Source organism: Lutra lutra, chromosome 4, assembly GCF_902655055.1.
Source record: "Lutra lutra chromosome 4, mLutLut1.2, whole genome shotgun sequence".
Lineage (NCBI taxonomy): Eukaryota > Metazoa > Chordata > Mammalia > Carnivora > Mustelidae > Lutra > Lutra lutra.
This window is the reverse complement of record NC_062281.1, coordinates 131968766-131987962: the sequence shown is the minus strand read 5'-3', so window position 1 is coordinate 131987962 and position 19197 is coordinate 131968766. Positions and strand designations below refer to the sequence as shown.

Genomic DNA, 19197 nt, shown 5'->3' with positions numbered 1-19197 from the left:
CCCATAACTTCTTCCAGAGGTTTTTGGAACATGTGGGATCTTTGGCCAGCTCAGTTCCTGTTTAAGGAAGGCATCAAACAAAAGAAAGTTGGAAATGGGCTTCCTGGATTTAAAAAAAAAAAAAAAAAAAGGTGGGGGGTGGCATTTAATGTGTTTTTGGAGAGATCTGTGGTAACAGAATATCTTTTGAAACACCAATGACAAATGATTTATTTAACCTTACACAAAGCACATTGTAAAGTATATAATGGAGAGAAAAGACAATATTAATTTATATTAATGATTCCATATAGTTGTTAAGACTTATCATCCTAGCCGAGTTTTAAGGGTGAGTAATCATAACCACATGGTAAGAACTGGAAGATAACAGTTCAGATATTATGCATGGTAAGAACACTGTCCATGAGTTACTCTTCAACAACAAAGTTGAAGGACAATGTAATTTATGGGAGAAAAAGAAATCCCTCCTGGTGATGACATTAAAAAGGAGCATAATCTGATCTCCTCAGGAAAACTTATGCAATATAAGCAGCTTGTAAGCATCAGTGTAAATATTACTGTTCAAGAAGCACTTATATTAAAAAACACTTATATTCCAGGAATAATAACCTTAAAAATAGACTTTTAGTTTAAAAAGTACATTATATCTAGTGTCTTATTGAGGTTGGTTTTTTTTTTTAAATTTTTAAATTTTATTACAACTGCATGATGTAGACCAAGCTAATGATGCCATGATGTACCTGAGGACTATGGAGGTCAAACAACTTAGCTCACTGAGTACAGAATTGGGACGAGGTTCAAGACTCTTACGTCTTTTTTTTTTAAGCTTATTAAAAAAAATTACATACAATGTGGGGCTCAAACTCACAACCCCGAGATCAAGAGTTGCATGTTCTTCTGACGGAGCCAGACAGGCATCCCAAGTTGCTTACCCCTTAATCCATTGGTTGTTTTTTGTTTGTTTGTTTGTTTTTGTTTTGAGACACACACCTACAGATGCACACGCTGTGCGCGAGATTATGGGAGGGGTGGGGCAGAGGGAGAACTTTTTTTAAAAAAGATTTTATTTATTTGACAGCGCTAGAAAGGCAACACAAGTAGGGGGAGTGGTAGAGGGAGAAGCAGGTTTCCTGCTAAGCAGAGAGCCAGATGTGGGACTCAATCCCAGAACCCTGGGATCATGACCTAAGCCAAAGGCAGAGGCTTAACGACTAAGCCACCCAGGCATCTGGGAGAAAGAATCTTTAAGCAGGTTCCACACCCAGCATGGAGCCCAGTCTCACAAACCTGAGATCATGATCTGAGCCAAAATCAAGAGTCTGTTACTTAACCAACTGAACTACCTAGGCGTGCTTCTCCCTGCCTTTAAAATTTTTTTTTTTTGCTTCTATTGGAAGGGGAGACAACTTTTCTGTGCCTGAAATTTTTTATTAAAAAAAAAAAATATATTTTATTTGTCAGAGAGTGTGCACAAGCAGCGGGGAGCTGCAGGCAGAGGGAAAAGCAGTCTCTCTGCTAAGCAAGGAGCCTGATGTGGTACTTGATCCCAGGACCCTGGAATCATGACCTAAGCTGAAGTGAAGACAGATAACCAACTGAGCCACCCAGGTGTCCATGTGCCTAAAATTTTTGATAGCGGGAATAGGATGTGAAATTACTATAAGGATGCATACAGTCAATGTATTAAACACAATTCACCGTCTACCTTACTGAGTTTAAGGATAAAATGAGATAGTAGTAGGTAGAACTTTTAAACTGAAGAATTATAAAGATACAAAATATAATGATTCTAGAGTTTAGTTGGAAACAACAAAATCTAATCTAGAATGGGTTGGTGAAATTATTGGCTTGTGTAACTAAATATTCTGAGAGAGGACTATGTATCAGATAGCCATTGATCTTGGAGTCATGAGTTAGAACCCCACATTGGATGTAGACTTTACTTCAAAATCTTAAAAAAAAAAAAAAAAAAAAAAAAAAAGAAAAAAAAGTTAGCCTAGGATGATAATAATAGAAAATGTAGCGGACTTTATTGGATGGGGAAGATTTTGACATATACTGGATTTAGAAGTTGGGTTTTGGCTATGGCATTTTTGGCCAAGGAAATGCCATGTGCAGATAACAGGGAAATGGGGAAAATACAAAGTATAAAATTGATGAAGACAGGATATTTTAGAACTGAGCTGCCCCATGTGGTAGCTAGTAGCAAACTATAGATCCTGGACACTCTGGCTAGTTCAAATTGAGTAAGATCTTAAAAACTTTAAAAATGTAAACTATCTCAATTTTTGTATTATCTATTTGAAATAATGTATTAGATATATGCATTTTATAATTAATAAACATCTATTAATAAGTTAATAAATTAACATCTATTTTTACTTTCGTTAATGAAGCTATGAGATAATTTAAAATTATGTGGCTTGTTACATATCTGTTGGTCAGTGCTGCTTTAGGAAATGGAATTGTCATGAGTATTCCATTTATCTTTTTTTCCTTTACAATGTATTTATTTAATTATTACAACGGCTCAATCTTAAGGGCTTAATTTAAAAAACAAAAACAAGTGGTGCCTGGCTCAGATGGTTAAGCCTTTGACTTTGGCTCAGGTCATGAACTCAGGGTCCTTGGATCGAGCCCTGCATTGGGTTCCCTGCTCAGCGGAGAGTCTGCTTCTCCCTCTCCCTCTGCCCCTCTCCACTGCTTGTGTGCTCTCTCTCAAATGAATAAATAAAACCTTTAAAAACAAAACAAAAATGACACCACAGCTTAAGATGCAGAGTTCTAGACAGGAATGAAGACCATCTAAAGAAAAAAAAAAGACAACACAACACAAGGAGAGAGGCTAGGCAGTCAGGGATCTTGATGGAGACCTGCTTTGAATAGGTTCTTTGCAGATACTTCTTAAAGGCTGTGGGTTTTTTCCAGAGCTCAGCAGCATGTGTGTTCAAAGGTCTATCAATGTTAGGTTCTCCTAGCAGGCTCTGGATGGACAGGAGGATGGTCCTGACATCATACAGGATAGACCACTGTCCTTCAGGATGTCCAGGCAGATGTTACCCTGGGTGTCGCACTGGCGTGGTAGCAGGGTGTGAGGAGTTTCACTGTATGGGTCATTGTTAAGGGTAGCTACTGGCAAACTCCAGGGAGAGTGTGTACCTTGGGTCTTCATAGGCTGTGCCAGCTGCTCCATGATGATCCCCACCCATTTGAAGAGGTGGTCTGATTCAGGGAAGGTAGAAAAAAGGGTCATAAGTGTCATCAGCTTTTGATGCAGCTTCTTGCCTATGGGGTCCAATGTAGTGTCCCCACTGGGCTTGACTCCTTTGTGGGTAGCGGTGGCTGGCAGCAGTAGGGTGGCACTCCTGGGAGGCCATCTGGTATCTGCTCAGGGAGCCAGGAACTTGGAGAGTACAATTGCAAAACTAGAATATTCCATTTATTTTATGAAAATGGACAATGGTAGTAAAGCACTAAATACGGATACCTCAGAAGACATTAAGGATTTCATTTTACAGTTAAAAAAAAAATAAACTACCAAAAATCTTTTATCTAATGGATGACTCACCTTATAATATGATACCTTGCCCTGAGTTTAGTTTCTTTTGATTTAGTTTAGTTTGTTCACAAGAAGGTATAGAATATACTAAATACTATGTCTTACTGCCTTTTATCTAGTATACTTACAGTGGAAGCAGTATCTCTTAAAGGAACACAGATATGACCTGAACAGTGCATCATTTTTTTTCTATCCTAACAATAAACATTTATTAGCTGTGTTCATTGGATAAAATCATAATTTTCTCATCTGCAAAATGAGGACAATAAAACCTGGTATACATGTATATTATATCAAATGAGGTAAATGAATGTATGCTGTCAATGCCACTCAGATACAAAGGGAGTGGGGTGCTTGTTAGCCATTGTAGGAGAAAGAGGATAAGACAAGATCTCCTCTCAGGGTAAGGATGACAAATACATGTGTTAAAGCAGCAGGACTCTCAAGGGCAAGGTGACTTAGACTGTTGAATGAGTTACTAGATTGAAATGATGTGAGCAAAGTGGAAAGGTTGATTCCATCTGGGCAGTTACATTTGAGCAGAGTCTCAATAGGTAAGGGTATTATAGGGGTGGAATGGGTGCCCGCATTTTAGATTTTGGATTGAGGGAAATGTATGAATGAAATAGGAAACCTCAAGATATGTATTTGAGTTTCTTTTTGGTTTAAAATATTCATAGCTTTTGCTCTCTTTCAATTGATTCATGTTGCCTTACTATACCTCAGTGCAGTATATGAGCCTGGGATTTCCTTGTTGTATAGGGACTGTGTGTCTTTGCATACATAGTGTGCAGCACAGAACCTGGGGAAAAGCAGGTATTTAATGGATGATTGATGGGTGGACGAATAAGCAAGAATTTTGCAGCATTCAGAAAGCACTAGATCACTTATTTTTCAGCGAGGATGTCTTTGAATTTCTAACCCTTTATCACATACTTACAGATATATTTGCGATGGTTGTGTGTTGAGATCCTATGAGTGTTAGGTTTTTATTCTCCCACGGAGATCTGACTGAAGTTAGGGCGTTTTTTTTACTTGCTGTTGTAGAGGGCTTGCACTCTACCTCTCAGTGACCATTACTTTCCTGCAGGTTTTCAGCATAGCCTCTTGTGGAGCTCTGTTCTGTGAAGGATAAAGCTGTCTCCACGTCTTCCAGAAAAAAAAAAAAGAAAAGATACCTTGCCTGCAAACTTTTGGCTATCTGGAATGGAACATTCTTCTGCAAGGGAGAAAGCACGGTGAAAGGGGTCATACCTACAGGAAATCTAATATTTGCTTTGCAGTGAAATGTGAAAAATTGAAAGGAATGAAGCAGCATAGTGACTAGAAGTCCACTCTGTGTGGGATTTCCTTTTTGGGGCTTTTCTCCTGCCCTGTTACCTCGTGTGTGTGTGTGTGTGTGTGTGTGTGTGTGTGTGTGTGTGTCTGTGTGTTTTTTTTTAAAGATTTTACTTATTTGACAGAGAAAGGGAGCAGAGTGAGAGTGCGAGCAGGAGAAAGTAGAGGGAGAGGGAAAAGCAGACTCCCTGCTGAGTGGGGAGCCCATGGGGCTCAATCCCAGGACCCTGAGATCATGACCTGAGCTGAAGGCAGACATTTAACTGACTGAGCCACCTAGGTGCTCCCCGTCATTCGATTTTAATGTTTTATTTCCTAACTGATAACTTGCTTTTATATTAATGGTGTTTGGGATCCACTGTGAACACATTAGTAGATTCACTTCTTAAAACCACACAAAACAAAACTGTTTCTTCACCTTCCCATCATTGTTTGAGGAAGGAAATCAGAATAGCTGTTTACTCTGCATATTCCCTTGGCCGTTTACCCACACTATTAATGATTTTTGTAAGTGGACTAATTATACCATTGATTTCACAGTTAGAATAAGGAATAGGGGCCATTCTTTTTTTTTTTTTAATTTATTTAAGGTTTTATTGATTTCACAGAGAGAAAGAGGGAGAGAGGGAGGGAACACAAGCAGAGGGAGTGGGAGAGGGAGAAGCAGGCTTCTCGGTGAGCAGGGAGCCTGATGCAGGTGTGGGGCTCAGTGTGAGGCTCAGTCCCAGGACCCTGGGCTCATGTTCTGATCAGCAAATATATTATGCCCTGCCCAGGAACACAAGGGGTTAAATCAAACATCCATCAGTTAGCACAAATGACCACAGATGAAAAAGGGAAGGGGTGGGGACACCAGTTTTTCTTTGTAAGCCTTTATTCTTTGGTACCCAGTTGCCTCTTGTCCTCATCACTAGCTCCTTTCATACACTTCTCAGATTTGATCAGAGTTTTGCTGACTACGCTGGACCTTTTGGCCATGTGACAGAACTCTTCCAACTCAGAAACATTCTGATATGGCTTAAAGGGCCATTTGATAAGTAGTAGTTACACCATTTCTGAACCTTATGAGGCTTATGGATGTGTTAAGGCTTAAGTTCCAGTGGGAATCAGGAATGGTGTGAAACCCAGGGATACAGGGAAAGGGTTGAAAGGGAGGACTGAAGCAAGGCTCAGGTTTGGAGGAAGGGCTGGAAACATCTGTGGCAAAATTACTTGACAGTAAAAAAGAATAAAAAAAATTCCATTTAGCCATTTTGGTATAAGACACCTGTATTAAAATATTTTCCTTTGGGACATAGGTACTCAGGAAATGTTTGTTGAACTTAATTTTTGAACCAATGACGTGTTTTCAACCCTCTTTCTCCTCCTGTTCTGTAATTTTGTACTTGGGCCCCAGAAATTACCCAGACCATGGTGAGCAAACTTCGAGCTGCCCTGCAGATTTTAGTAAAATAAATCATATTTTTGAAGGAAAATGAGCTTCAATAAAGATGTGGTGAACATGAGTCTCTTTAGAATCCCTACACCACTTTTTACTATTCCAATTCTTCATGCTGTTTCTACCATCATGTGAATTTTTTTTAAGAGATTTTATTTATTTGCCAGAGAGAAAGAGAGAGTACACACAAGCAGGCAGAGAGGCAGGCAGAGGCAGAGGGAGAAGCAGGCTCCCCGCCGAGCAAGGAGCCCCATGTGGGACTCGATCCCAGGACCCTGGGATCATGACCTGAGCCGAAGGCAGCGGCTTAACCAACTCAGCCACCCAGGCGTCCCTACCATCATGTGGATTTGACCAAATTGCATTCATCTCTCCATACTTCAGTTCCTTTATTTTGAAAATTAAGGAACTGGATTTGTGGTCTTTAAGGTCTGTTTTAGACCTCTTCATTTTAGTACCTCATTCATTACTTTCCTCAAGCACTATAATGCAAGATAAATAATTTTCCTCATTTAAAAAAAAATCACCAGTTTTCAAAAACAGTCTTGCTTATATTTTCATTGTGGTAAACATGTCCTGGCCTTGCCCTTGGGAACACAACTTTTGGTTTTGGCATTGTAAATGGCAGGTAATGTAGGTGTTTAAATCACTATGATTTGAACTCAGAATTTTGCTCTTGACAAACACAGGCTTTGTGACCTTAGGCAAATTACTTTCTTTCAGTAGCTTAAAATTCATCCTTTATAATTTGGAGGTATATTATACATTATAATGTATTTCTAAAGTCAGTGTGACGATTAAATGAGATCATGGCTGTCAATTGTTTAGAACACAGCCTTGCCTATAGGAAGTACTCAGTATATATTACCTGAGGTTAATGATGTAACTTCTTAGATCATAAATCGAGGACTGGTTCACTCAAATATTTATAAACTAATGATCAGAATGCTTTGTGATGGAAACTGAGCTAACCTATTTTTTTCTTTCTCACAGATCTTATATTGCACTTTAAACACACCTAAAGTTGATATGGAAAATCTCTTAGGATCGCATGTAGGTCTTGAAGATTTCATATTTGCCCATGTGAAAGGGAACCAAAAAGAAGTGAATGTATATAAGTCTGAGGACTCACTTGGTCTCACCATTACAGAAAATGGAACTGGCTATGCTTTTATAAAGGTAAGTCTTAAAAAATAACTATGTGACCTAACCGAGGGTAATATTTAAGAAAATCTACCAGGTCGAAGAAATCTTCAGATTGGAAAGCTGGCTTAGCAGGGATGTTTTGATAAGGTTTCATTTAAAAAAGCTTGCAAAGACCTCATTTTTTTGTTTACCCTTTCCTTGAATTTCTTACCTTCAATTTAAACTTCCTCTAGAATTTAGAACTTACTGAAAAGGAAAGTCTGGTCCTGGTGCCCATTCATCCATATGAGCTCTTGTAGGTCTGTAGCTCATTAATATCTGATGACTTCTGTGTTGATTTCCAATGGTTTTTTTAGGGTAATTTCCAAGTGAGAGAGAGAGAATACTTTTTTTTTTTTTTAAAGTAATCTCTAGGGGTGCCTTGGTGGCTCGGTCTGCCTTCGGCTCAGGTCATGATCCCAGGGTCCTGGGATTGAGCCCTGTGTTGGAGCTCTCTGCTCGGCAGGGAGCCTGCTTCTCTTCCTCTCTCTCTGCCTGCCTCTCTGCCTGCCTCTCTGCCTGCTTGTGATCTCTATGTGTCAAATAAATAAATAAAATCTTAAAAAGTAATGTCTAGATGCAGTGTGGGGCTCAAACTCACAACCCTGAGATCAAGAGTTGAGCCAGGCAGGCACCCTAAGTGTAAACATTTTTTTAAAAAAAGATTTTATTTATTTCTTTGAAAGAGAGAGCATGTTAGAGTGTGAGGGTATGTAATTCCTTTATTTAGGTACAAAGAGAGCAATATAGAGCTGCAAAGATGAGAGAAGGTTTGAGATAGTATGAAAAAGCTAAGAACTGAGGAATAGTAAAAAGGAAAGTAGATTTATCTCTTTTTGTTTTGTTTTTTAGATTTTTTTTTTTTTTTTTTCAGAGAAAAAGAGCAGGGGGTGGGGCAGAGGGAGAAGCAGACTTCCACTGAGCAGGGAGCCTGATGTGGGACTTGATCCCAGGATGCTGGGATTATGACCTGGACTGAAGGTAGATACTTCACTGACTGAGCCACTCAGACACCCAGGCTCATTTCTTAAATCCTTCTATTAAACAACTGCAAAACAGCTGACTTCTATTGAATGCTTATCATGTACTATGCACTTTATGTACTTTTTCTCAAGTCTCACAGTTCAATTTGATACTATGTTTTTTCTTATTGATGTACAACAAATTTTTAATGTATAGTTTACTGTACTCATACCTGTGTAACCACCACCTAGATCAAGGGAAACTTCATTTCTACCACCCAGAAGTCTCCCTGGTGACTCTTCCTAGTCACTCTGCTTCCCTGCCAAAGGCAGCCACTATTCTGACCTCTAATGCCATAGTTTGCTTGTTCTTGAACTTCATTAAGTAGAATCCTATGCTCTCTTGTTTCTGGCTTCTTTTGTTCAATATGGTATCTGGGAGATTGACCTGTGGGTAGGCAGTATTATTAACCTCTGTTTTAAAGATATAGATCCAGGATCAGGGAGGTTAAGTAGCTTGCTTCAAAGTCACGTAGCTGAAAAACTCAGGATTTGAATTCAAGAGATCTGGTTTCAGAGCTGACTGACGTTCCTATCCACTTCACTAAGAACTAGTTATAAATTTCATAAGCAAAACATATTTCATGTTTTTATTTTGCCCAAATCTTTGCTGATGCGTTGTCATCATTAAAAAAAGGTCTTAAGGAAGCTATCTTTTAAACTGTAAATAGTACTTTAACTTCCCATTTGATAGAGTGGTTATTTTTAGCTCTGCAAAAGATATGACTGTGCCGAAGGTTGAGTGGGTGATCAAATGGAAAATCGTGAGTCGGGAAAGTCATGTGGGATCATCTGGGGGAAGCTCAGGACATGAAGCACATGCAGCAATGCCTTTCTAATGTCAGCAGGAAAGGGCTTAAAAGTTTTGCAAGCACGTGTGGATTTTTTAGATCTTGACCTCTGATGTTCAGAGCTTGTGTTCTTTATTTTTTTAATGCCTACTTGAATATGTGCCTGCCTCTGTACTTGTTAGTAGTCCTGTGAGAAAGTACATGATGGCAAAGAGAAAGTGGAGCATAAGCCAACTGCTGACATACAATTCAACTTAGAGAAATGAATATCCTACGGTGTATGTGGTTAATAAGACTTTAAAAATCGAGGGGGGTGGTAATTTAAAACTTACTGAAAGATTGTAAGGACTTCCATAATACCCTTGACACATTTCTCCAGCTTTTACCATTTGCCACATTTGCTGTTTTGTTCTCTCATACGCATGTGTATATGTATATTAAATTCAAATACATACAATTTTTCTGAACTACTTGAAAAAGTGGATTGTATGTATTACGCCTATTTTGTCTTTACTGTTTCAGAATATACTTACTAAGCACAGGGTTTTTCCTCTATATAACTATAGTATCACAGTGAAATTCAGGAAATCTAATATTGATAAAACTACAGTATGGACATTAGTTTAAAATTATTTTACCAGTTGCCTAATATCCCATTTAAACTAAATGTACATATATAAACAAAGTATTCTTTTTTTTTTTAAAGATTTTATTTATTTGTTTGTTAGAGAGAGAGAACACGCAAACACAGGCAGACAGTGGCAGAGGGAGAAGCAGGTTCCCTGCCAAGCAAGGAGCCCGATGTGGGACTTGATCCCAGGACACTGGAATCATGACCTGAGCCGAAGGCAGCCACTTAACCAACTGAGCCACCCAGGTGTCCCTAAATAAAGTATTCTATTCAGAGGTTACTTGGAATAGGTTCTTTCCTGCCCCTTTCCCCACTAGGTAATTGTTATTTATTTGAAATGCTGTTGAATCCATTTGCTTCTCTTTGAATTGGACTTTCCCCCCTCATCCTTGTTTTTTTCTTTTTTTCCTGAATACATAAAATATTAACATGATTCAAAAGTTAAAACTATACTAAAAGACATTCAGAGATCTGTCACTCTTTCCCCTAACCCTCTATCCCATTACTCATTTCTCCCACTCCTTATAAGTGATCATTTTCATTAATTTTTGGCTCACCCTTTCAGTGTTTATTTTTGCCAAGATAAGTAAAAAAATAATGAAACATTCCAAGAGTTTGTGTGTCATTCTCATTCAGGGACTGTGTTAAACTTTTCTGTATGGTTCCAATTTTAGTGTATGTGCTGCTGAAGTGAGTACATGATATCCCTTCAGTAGTAGCTAGAAATCAGTAGGTTAGAGTAGGACGGTGTGGTATAGATTTAGAAAAGGGTAAGGAGGAAGAATTCCATGACTAGGGAGGCAGTGTATTGTGATGCCTGGGAACATGGGCTTTAGAATGACACAGGCCTAGCGCGCCTGGGTGGCTCAGTTAGTTGGGCATCTGATTCTTGATTTTGGCTTAGGTTGTGATTTCAGGATCCTGGGATTAAGCCCTGTGTTGGGCTCCATGCTTCCCCCCCCCCCAAAGTTTTTTTTGAGAAAGACGATGAGTGAATGAGAGCACAAGCAGGGGGAGGGTCAGAGAGAGGGGGAGAAGCAGATTGTCTGCTGAGCAGGGAGTTGGATGCAGGGCTGGATCTCAGGACCCTAGGATCATGACCTGAGATAAAGGCAGGGACTTAACCCATTGAATCAGCCAGGTGCCCCCAAAAAGCAGTTTTAATAGGGAAGTTCATAGAGATAAATGCTCACCTCAAGAAACAAGTTTCAACCTAATTTTATACCTCAAGGAACTAAAAAAAGAACAAATGAAGCCCAAAGTTAGTAGAAAGAAGGGAATAACAATGATTAGAGCAAAAATAGAGACTGGGAATATCCAGGGCCACTGGATAGCTCCTGGGTAGCTCAGTTGGTTAAGCATCTGCCTATTGATGTCGGTTCAGGTTATGACTGCAGGGTTGTGAGATTAACCCACATGTTGGGGGGATTGTTGCTTGGGATTCTCTCTCTTGTCTGTCCTCTCCCAAAAGAAAGAGACTGAGAAGACAATAGAGAAGATCAATGAAACTAAGAGTTGGTTCTTTGAAAAACATTTGACAGGCCTTTAGCTAGATTTACCAAAAAGGACTCAAAACCAGAACTGAAAGATGTTACACTGGGTACCAGAGAAATGCAGAAGATCATAAGTGACTATTATGAACAGTTCTACCTAACCTATTGGACAGCATATAAGGAATGGGTAAATTCCTAGAAACCTACAACCCACCAAGACTGATGAAGAAATAAATCTGAATAGATGGATTTAATCTCCTTGATAGTAGTGAAAAACTTCCCAACAACAGAAGTTTAGGATCAGATGCCTTCACTGGCAAATTCTACCAAATATTCAGAGAGAAGAATTAATACCAATTCTCAAATTCTTCTAAAAATTAGAAGAGCGAACTCTTCCAAACTTACTTTATTAAGCCAGCATCACCTTGCTACCAAAACCAGAAAAGAACGACACAAGAAGAGCCAGTATTCGTAATAACATAAATGCAAAAATCCTCAACAAAACATTAGCAGTCATATTCAGCGATGCATTAAAAGGATCCTACCTCATGACCAAGTGGGGTTTATTCCAGGGATGGTTCACCATCCACAAATCAATGTGGATACCACAATAACAAAGTGAAGGATAAAAATTATTCTCTCAATAGATGAGAAAAAATATTTGACAGAATTCAACATCTGTTTATGGTAAAAACTCAGCAAAGTGCATATAGAGGAAACATACCTCAATGTGATAGGGGTCCTATAGGACAAGTCAACAGCTAACATCACACTTAGAGGAAAAGCTTTGAGCTTTTCACCACTAAGAATAGGAACAAGGCAAGGATGCCCACTCTTGCCAGTTCTATTCAACACAGTATTGGAAGTTCTAGCCAGAGCATTTAGGCAAGAAAAAGATATAAAATGTATCCCTGTTGGAGAGGAAGAAGTAAAATGGTCACTGTTTGGAGATGGTATATACAGAAAACTCAAGACTATATCCAGAAAACTGTTAGAACTAATACATTTAGTAAAGTTGCAGGATATAAAATTGGTATGCTAAAATGTTACGTTTCTATATGCTAATAATGAACTATCAGAAAAATTAAAAAACAATTCCATTTATAGTTGCATCAAAAAGAATAAAGTACCAAGGAATAAATTTAACCAAGGAAGATAATAGCATATTGAAAACTACAAGATGTCAGTGTAAGAAATTGAAGACAAATAAATGAAAAGCTATTCCATGCTCATGGATTGGAAGAATTAATATTGTTAAAATGTCTGTACTACCCAAAGTAATATTACAGAGTCAGTGCCACCCCTATCAAAATTCCAATGACACTTTTCATGCAAATAGAACAAATAGTCCTAAAACTTATGGGAACCAACCATAGAAGACCCTGAGTAGCCAAGCAAGGTTGAGAAAGAAGAACAAAGCTGGAGGCAGCATACTCCCTGATTTCAAGGTATATTACAAAGCTATGGTAATTAAAACAATGTGGTATTGGCACAAAAATAAACCTTGATCAATGGGGCAGGATACAAAGCCCAGAAATAAACTCTTGCATATATGGCCAATTTATAACAAAGGAGCTAAGAATACACAGTGGAGGAGGGGACACTCTATTTTGTTTATTTATTTACTCTGGGTATTCTGTAATAAATGGTGTGGGAAATATGAGATTGCCAGTAATGGGGAAATTGGATAGCTACATGCAACAGAATGAAACTGGATCATTATCTCACACCATATACAAAAATTAATCCAGAATGGATTAAAGAACTGACTTAAAACCTGAAACCAAAAAATAGAAGAAAAGCTAGGCAGTAAGCTCTCTGACGTAGGTTTTTGTGATGATTTTTGAACCTGAAAACAGAAGCAACAGAAGGAAAAATAAAAAGTGTGACTATCTATCTAAAATATAGTTGGATTTAAAAAAATGGACAGAATATCTGAATAGACATTTGTCCAAAGAAGATCTACAGATGGCTAACAGGTACATGAAAAGATGTTTTAGGGCATTAATCATTAGGGAAATGCAAATCAAAACCACAGTGAGATACCACCTTGCACCTGTTAGAATGGCTATTCTCAAAAGGGCTAGAAATAACAAATGTTGGTGAGGATGTGGAGAAAAGGGAACCCTTGTGCACTGTTGGTAGGAATGTAAATTGGTACAACCACTATGGAAAACAATATGGTGTTTTCTCAAAAAAATTAAAACTAGAACTACCATACAATCGAACAATTCCATTTCTCAGTATTTTAGGAGGAAAATGAAAATGCTAATTCAGAAAGCTAAATGAACAGGAATGCCTTGGTGGCTCTGTTGGTTAAGTATCTAACTCTTGATTTTGGCTCAGGTCATGATCTCAGTGTGGTGGGACCGAGTCCTGCATCTGGCTCTGTGCTTCGTCTGCTTGTCCCTCTCTCTCTGCTCCTCCCTCTGCACACTCTCTTTCTCTCTCTAAAATAAATAAAATCATCAAGACAAATGCACCATGCATTTGTGTACGGAGTTCATTGCAGTATTACTTATAGTAGTCAAGATGTGAAAGCAACCTACGTGCCTATCCACTGATGAATGGATAAAGATGTGTGTGTACACACACACACACACACACACACACACACACACAATGGAGTATTAGCTGAATAAGAGAATGAAATCATCCCATTTGTGGCAATATGGATAGATCTCAAGGGCATTATGCTAAGTGAAATGTTGGAGAAACACCTATACTGTATGATCTATCTTCTATGTAGAATCTGTGTGTTTTTTTTTTAATCGAATTAAAAGACAGTACTGCATGGTTCTTACAGATAAAACTTTACAGATGAAAAGACAACAGACTTAAACATTTGTGATTTTAGGTTTTGCAAGACTCAATTTCCCAGAACCAGAGTATATAAATAACCTAATCAGAAGATTCAGAGTAGACTTTTAACAAAACCAGAAATTCCTAGAGTGGTTTAAGATAAGTTGGCAAACATTTATATAAAGGGACAGATGGTAACTATTTTAGGCCTTGTTGTAATTCAGGGTTATGTAGTCTCTTGGTACCACCTCTGTTTGAATCCCAATTCTGTCGTTTGTTGTGTTCTTTTGATCAAGCCATGTAATCACTGTACCTTGATATTCTCCTCTGTTAACGGAATGAGGCTTGCTTTGAGGGCTAAATGAACGAGCTATTTGCAGTTATGAATGTTTATTAGAACATCGTTTGAGGACAGTGTTGGGAGGATCAGCAGCACAGATCTCAGAGCTGCTGACCAGGGCAGTAAGGCATGCAGCTCAGACAACCTTGAATCTGACACCTAGGCTATGAGGAGGGTGGGATGATGCCCTTGAGTTCTGCTGCTGTCTGTGATGAACAGATGGAGTTCTGTAAGTATATGCAATGAAATAATGGAAAATACTATCATAATGGTCTGACATGATTGGGAACCTCTGAGTTTAAGAAGTTTGTGACTCCCATCTTTTTTTTAAAAATATTTGTCTTCTCTGCATTTTGCAATATTAAGCTCTTAAGCTAGATGAGACAAAGTTCTCAGTGTCATAGAGAATTATACTCAGTGACTCAGTAAATATAAGCGTGGAACTAACACTTTTCTTTTCCAGTTCTTTGTGTTTGAGTAGCACTTTTAGCAATGTTATTCTCTTTCATGTTAAGATTTTCAAAGCATAGAGTTTACTTCTTTATGTAAGAGAGAGTGTATGCATGGGAGAGAGAGAATCTGAAGCAGACACTGCATTGAGCTCAGAGCCTAACGTGGGGCTCGATCCCACAACCCTGGGAGCATGACCTGAGCTGAAATCAAGAGTGAGACATTTAATCAACTGAGCCACACAGGCATCCCTTTGCTTCTGTATTTTATTTCCCTCACAGTGTTCTTCAAGTTTCTTACAGCAGTTTCCCCATCTCTTCATCCCAGATCCTCATCTGCTACCTCTGATGATTACCCATGCCTTGACGTTTCTCTTGCCCACCTGGATTCTTGCCCTGCTACTTGCTCTGACTTCTGGTAACTGCCTTTCCTCCTTCGGTCTTGACAGTCTTCTAGTGACCTCTGTGGCTCCTCACAGGTCCAGCACAGCCTAGATTTTTGTTACTCTGGCCTTTAATTTACTGGTAAGGTTTATATGTGTCTGTAAAGTTTTCCATTTTAAAAAAAGTTTTATTTATTTAATCTCTGCATTCCACATGGGGCTCGAACTCATAACTCCGAGATCAAGCATTTCATGCTTTTCTGACTGAGCCAGCCACATGCCCTGTAAAGTATTTCATTTAATTTTATATACTGCTTACTTTTTTTTTAATAAATATTTTATCTATTTATTTGACAGACAGATCACAAGTAGGCAGAGAGGCAGGCAGAGAGAGAGAGAGGGAAGCAGGCTCCCTGCTGAGCAGAGAGACCGATGCGGGGCTTGATCCCAGGACCCTGAGACCATGACCTGAGCCAAAGGCAGAGGCTTTAACCCACTGAGCCACCCAGGTGCCCCTATATACTGCTTACTTTTAATAAAATTGTGACAAGTCTTAAAAGTAAGAGGTGGGACACTGAAATTTATATGGTGTTGTTGATCAAAGGAAAAAAAATAAGTACAGAAGTCATTAAGAGAAATTAGAATAAAAATCAAGAAAGTGAGAGTTATATATAGATTTTCACATTCTTGAATGGCTTTAAAAAAAAAAGATTTTATTTATTTATTTGGCAGACAGAGATCACAAGTAGGAAGAGAGACAGGCAAAGAGAGAGAGAGAGAGGAGGAAGCAGGCTCCCTGGTGATCAGAGAGCCGATGCAGGGCTCGATCCCAGGGGCTCGATCCCAGGACCCTGGGATCAGGACCTGAGCCGAAGGCAGAGGCTTTAACCCACTGAGCCACCCAGGCACCCCGAATGGCTTGTTTTTAAAAAGATTTTACTTTGTTAATTTGAGAGAGAGAGAGAGCGTGAGAGAGAGAGCATGAGAGGGGAGAAGGTCAGAGGGAGAATCAGACTCCCCATGGAGCTGGGAGCCCAATGTCGGACTTGATCCCTGGACTCTGGGATCATGACCTCAACTGAAGGCAGTTGCTTAACCAACCAAGCCACCCAGACACCCACATTCTTGAATGGCTTAAGAATGGATAGATGTGGGGCGCCTGGGGGACTCAGTGGGTTAAGCTTCTGCCTTTGGCTCGGGTCATGATCTCGGGATCCTGGGGCCGAGCCCCTCGTTGGGCTCTCTGCTCAGCAGGGAGCCTGCTTCCCCCTCTCTCTCTGCCTGCCTCTCTGCCTATTTGTGATCTATCTCTGTCAAATAAATAAATAAAAATCTTAAAAAAAAAAAGAATAGGTAGATGATAGGCTATTTAATAGTTTTTTTGTTTGTTTTTTTAGACTCTAGTTGTCTTTTAAATCTTGCTTATTTTTCTGTATCCCTTTAGAAAACCCAGTTGCACTTGGTGGTATGTTGTAGTAACTCTTAATTCTGTTATAATGGTAATATCAAATCCTAATTTGATACAGTATCAGATTATGAAATTTTTCATTTTTTTATATTTCACTTTTGTAATGATAATGAGCTCTGAGTTGACATTATTTCACTTGCATAAAGCATATTAATAGTTACTATTTTAATGAAAATAGGAATGTTCTTAAAATTTGGGGGTAAAAAAGAAACTGAGTTTTGGTATATAGCAATAAAACTTAAAACTTAAAGTCCAACCTTCCTAGAAGAGTCTTTTATAATTTTCTTTATTCTGTTGATATTATGGAGATGCTAGGGTATGTGAGATCAGTTTTCCTCTTAACTCTTAGATGCAGTGGTTACCCTACTGATTCAGAAGATGTTATTCTCCCACCTGATAAGAGTGGGGAATGGCACAGGCTTTTGTTATACATCTAGTAGCCTCTCATATTTCTATCCTATCTGCCCGCATGAAAGATTTGACTCCTGAGGCAGACTGTGGCTTTTCTTTTGCCCTGTTCCTCCCAACTGTGGAAGAAGCGAACTGTGCAGGGCTGTTACCTGTGCAGTTTTTTCTGGGCCTCTTATCCCTAGAATTGTTCCATAAAATCTTAGTACTATCTTAGGGAGTGTTAGGTCTCCTTTTGATACTCTCCTTTTGATACTCTTTTGATACTCTTTTTGATACTCTATTTATTGTATAGAAGTAAAATAGATTTAAGAAAGACCAATTTAAAGTTTTCCTGTGAGTCCTAAGTTCTCCTTATAAATGAAAAATGATAGTATAAAATCACTCTTACTGGCTTCCTAAATGGTAACCACATCTGTGTCTTATTAGTTATCAATGTTCTTAGCTGAGGTTGTACCAATTCTTGAATCACTACATTTGTTACTAAGGTTTAAAAAATGTAGCCAGTAAACAAACAAACACCTTAAGGTCTATTCTCATGTATTGGGTTTCAGTTTGAAATGATTCAACAACCATTTTTGGAGGGATTTTTCTGTGTAGTACTGTGTTAGACACAGAGCATATAATGGTGAATAACACCATCTCTGTCTCCAAGGATATTACATTTTGGTAATGGAGATTGAGAAGTGAATGAACAATTGCTCTATAGTATGCTGAACTGGCAAATTACTTGATCTTCCCAAGCTTCAATTTTTCTGATCTATGACATGAGACTCTCATAAAGGTTGTTAAAGTTAAATGAGATGGCAGCAGAATATGTAGCAAGACCTACTTTAGAAGCATGAGAGTGACACCGTGACCATTCTTGGGGGGTGTCCCCCCAGGGGATGTCAGAAATTTCTCAGAGAAGTTGTTGATCACTGATGGAGCATAATTCTGAATGAGGTAAGAATGGTTGTCCTTTATTGCTTGGTCTTTCATCTTTAACTGAGCATTAAGCTGCGTTGTTAATATGTCAACGTATATAATGTCTCAGGAGCATGAAAAGTAAGGTTATGCAGTTCCATTTTGTGTTATGTGTTATCCTTAATTTTCTTTCAGAGAATTAAAGATGGTAGCCTAATTGATGCAGTTAAAACCATCTGTGTGGGGGATCATATTGAATCCATAAATGGAGAAAATATCACTGGGTGGCGTCATTATGATGTTGCAAAAAAATTAAAGGAATTTAAAAAAGGTGAATCCTTTACCTTGAAGTTAATAGAACCGAAGAAGGCATTTGGTAAGTTGGGTGTGGGTGTGTATGAGTATGAAGTGTTCCCTTCCGTGTCTTGTCTTTCTAAGGGTAGTAAGTTCTGAGGTGTGATGCCATGTGATACAGCGTGTCCATTGAGACTATAGAGAATAGCAGCACTACTGACAAGGGGAACAACAATTCAAGGAGAAAAAACTTGTGTAAAAGGACAATTTCTGAAAGACCTTTGGAGTTACAAAGTCTCACGTCCAGTGACTTTGTGGCTGTTCCAAACTCCAAGAAGGGCACATTGTATTACATTTATCTTGCTGGGCAGTAAAATTCTTGATTGAGCTCTCTAAGCCATAATAACTGTTGGTTCATGGACCTCAACAGCAAAAACTTCAGTTGCACACAGAATTGGTTTTTAAAATAGTTACCTTGTCTGTTTTAGAGGCTTCCCTCAATACCTTTCCTCCACTGGCATTTTGGATTTGGCAGCATTGGATGGGATGAAATTGCTTCCACTTTGGTGACATCTGTACTCGCTTGGTTTTAGCCACGGCAGCTGTGACCCAACTGTTCAAACCCCAAAGGGCATCTCATCTACAGGAAAATGTGCCAGCTTCTCTCTCGCTACCCAGCACTATTTTAAT

The 19197-nt window shown here is 38.8% G+C and overlaps 1 protein-coding gene and 1 non-coding gene across 2 annotated transcripts in view; one reads left to right on the top strand and one right to left on the bottom strand.

The window, feature by feature from the left end:
• GIPC2 (GIPC PDZ domain containing family member 2) overlaps nucleotides 1–19197 on the top strand; it is a 79782-nt gene that overhangs the window by 25609 nt on the left and 34976 nt on the right. Inside the window, exons 2-3 of the mRNA XM_047727575.1 lie at nucleotides 7329–7514; nucleotides 18409–18589. Of these exons, the coding sequence (XP_047583531.1) occupies nucleotides 7329–7514; nucleotides 18409–18589 (367 nt within the window). The remainder of the gene's footprint in view (nucleotides 1–7328; nucleotides 7515–18408; nucleotides 18590–19197) is intronic.
• Nucleotides 10556–10662, bottom strand: LOC125099501 (U6 spliceosomal RNA). The gene has a single exon (XR_007127224.1). It is a non-coding gene; the product is annotated as a U6 spliceosomal RNA (small nuclear RNA).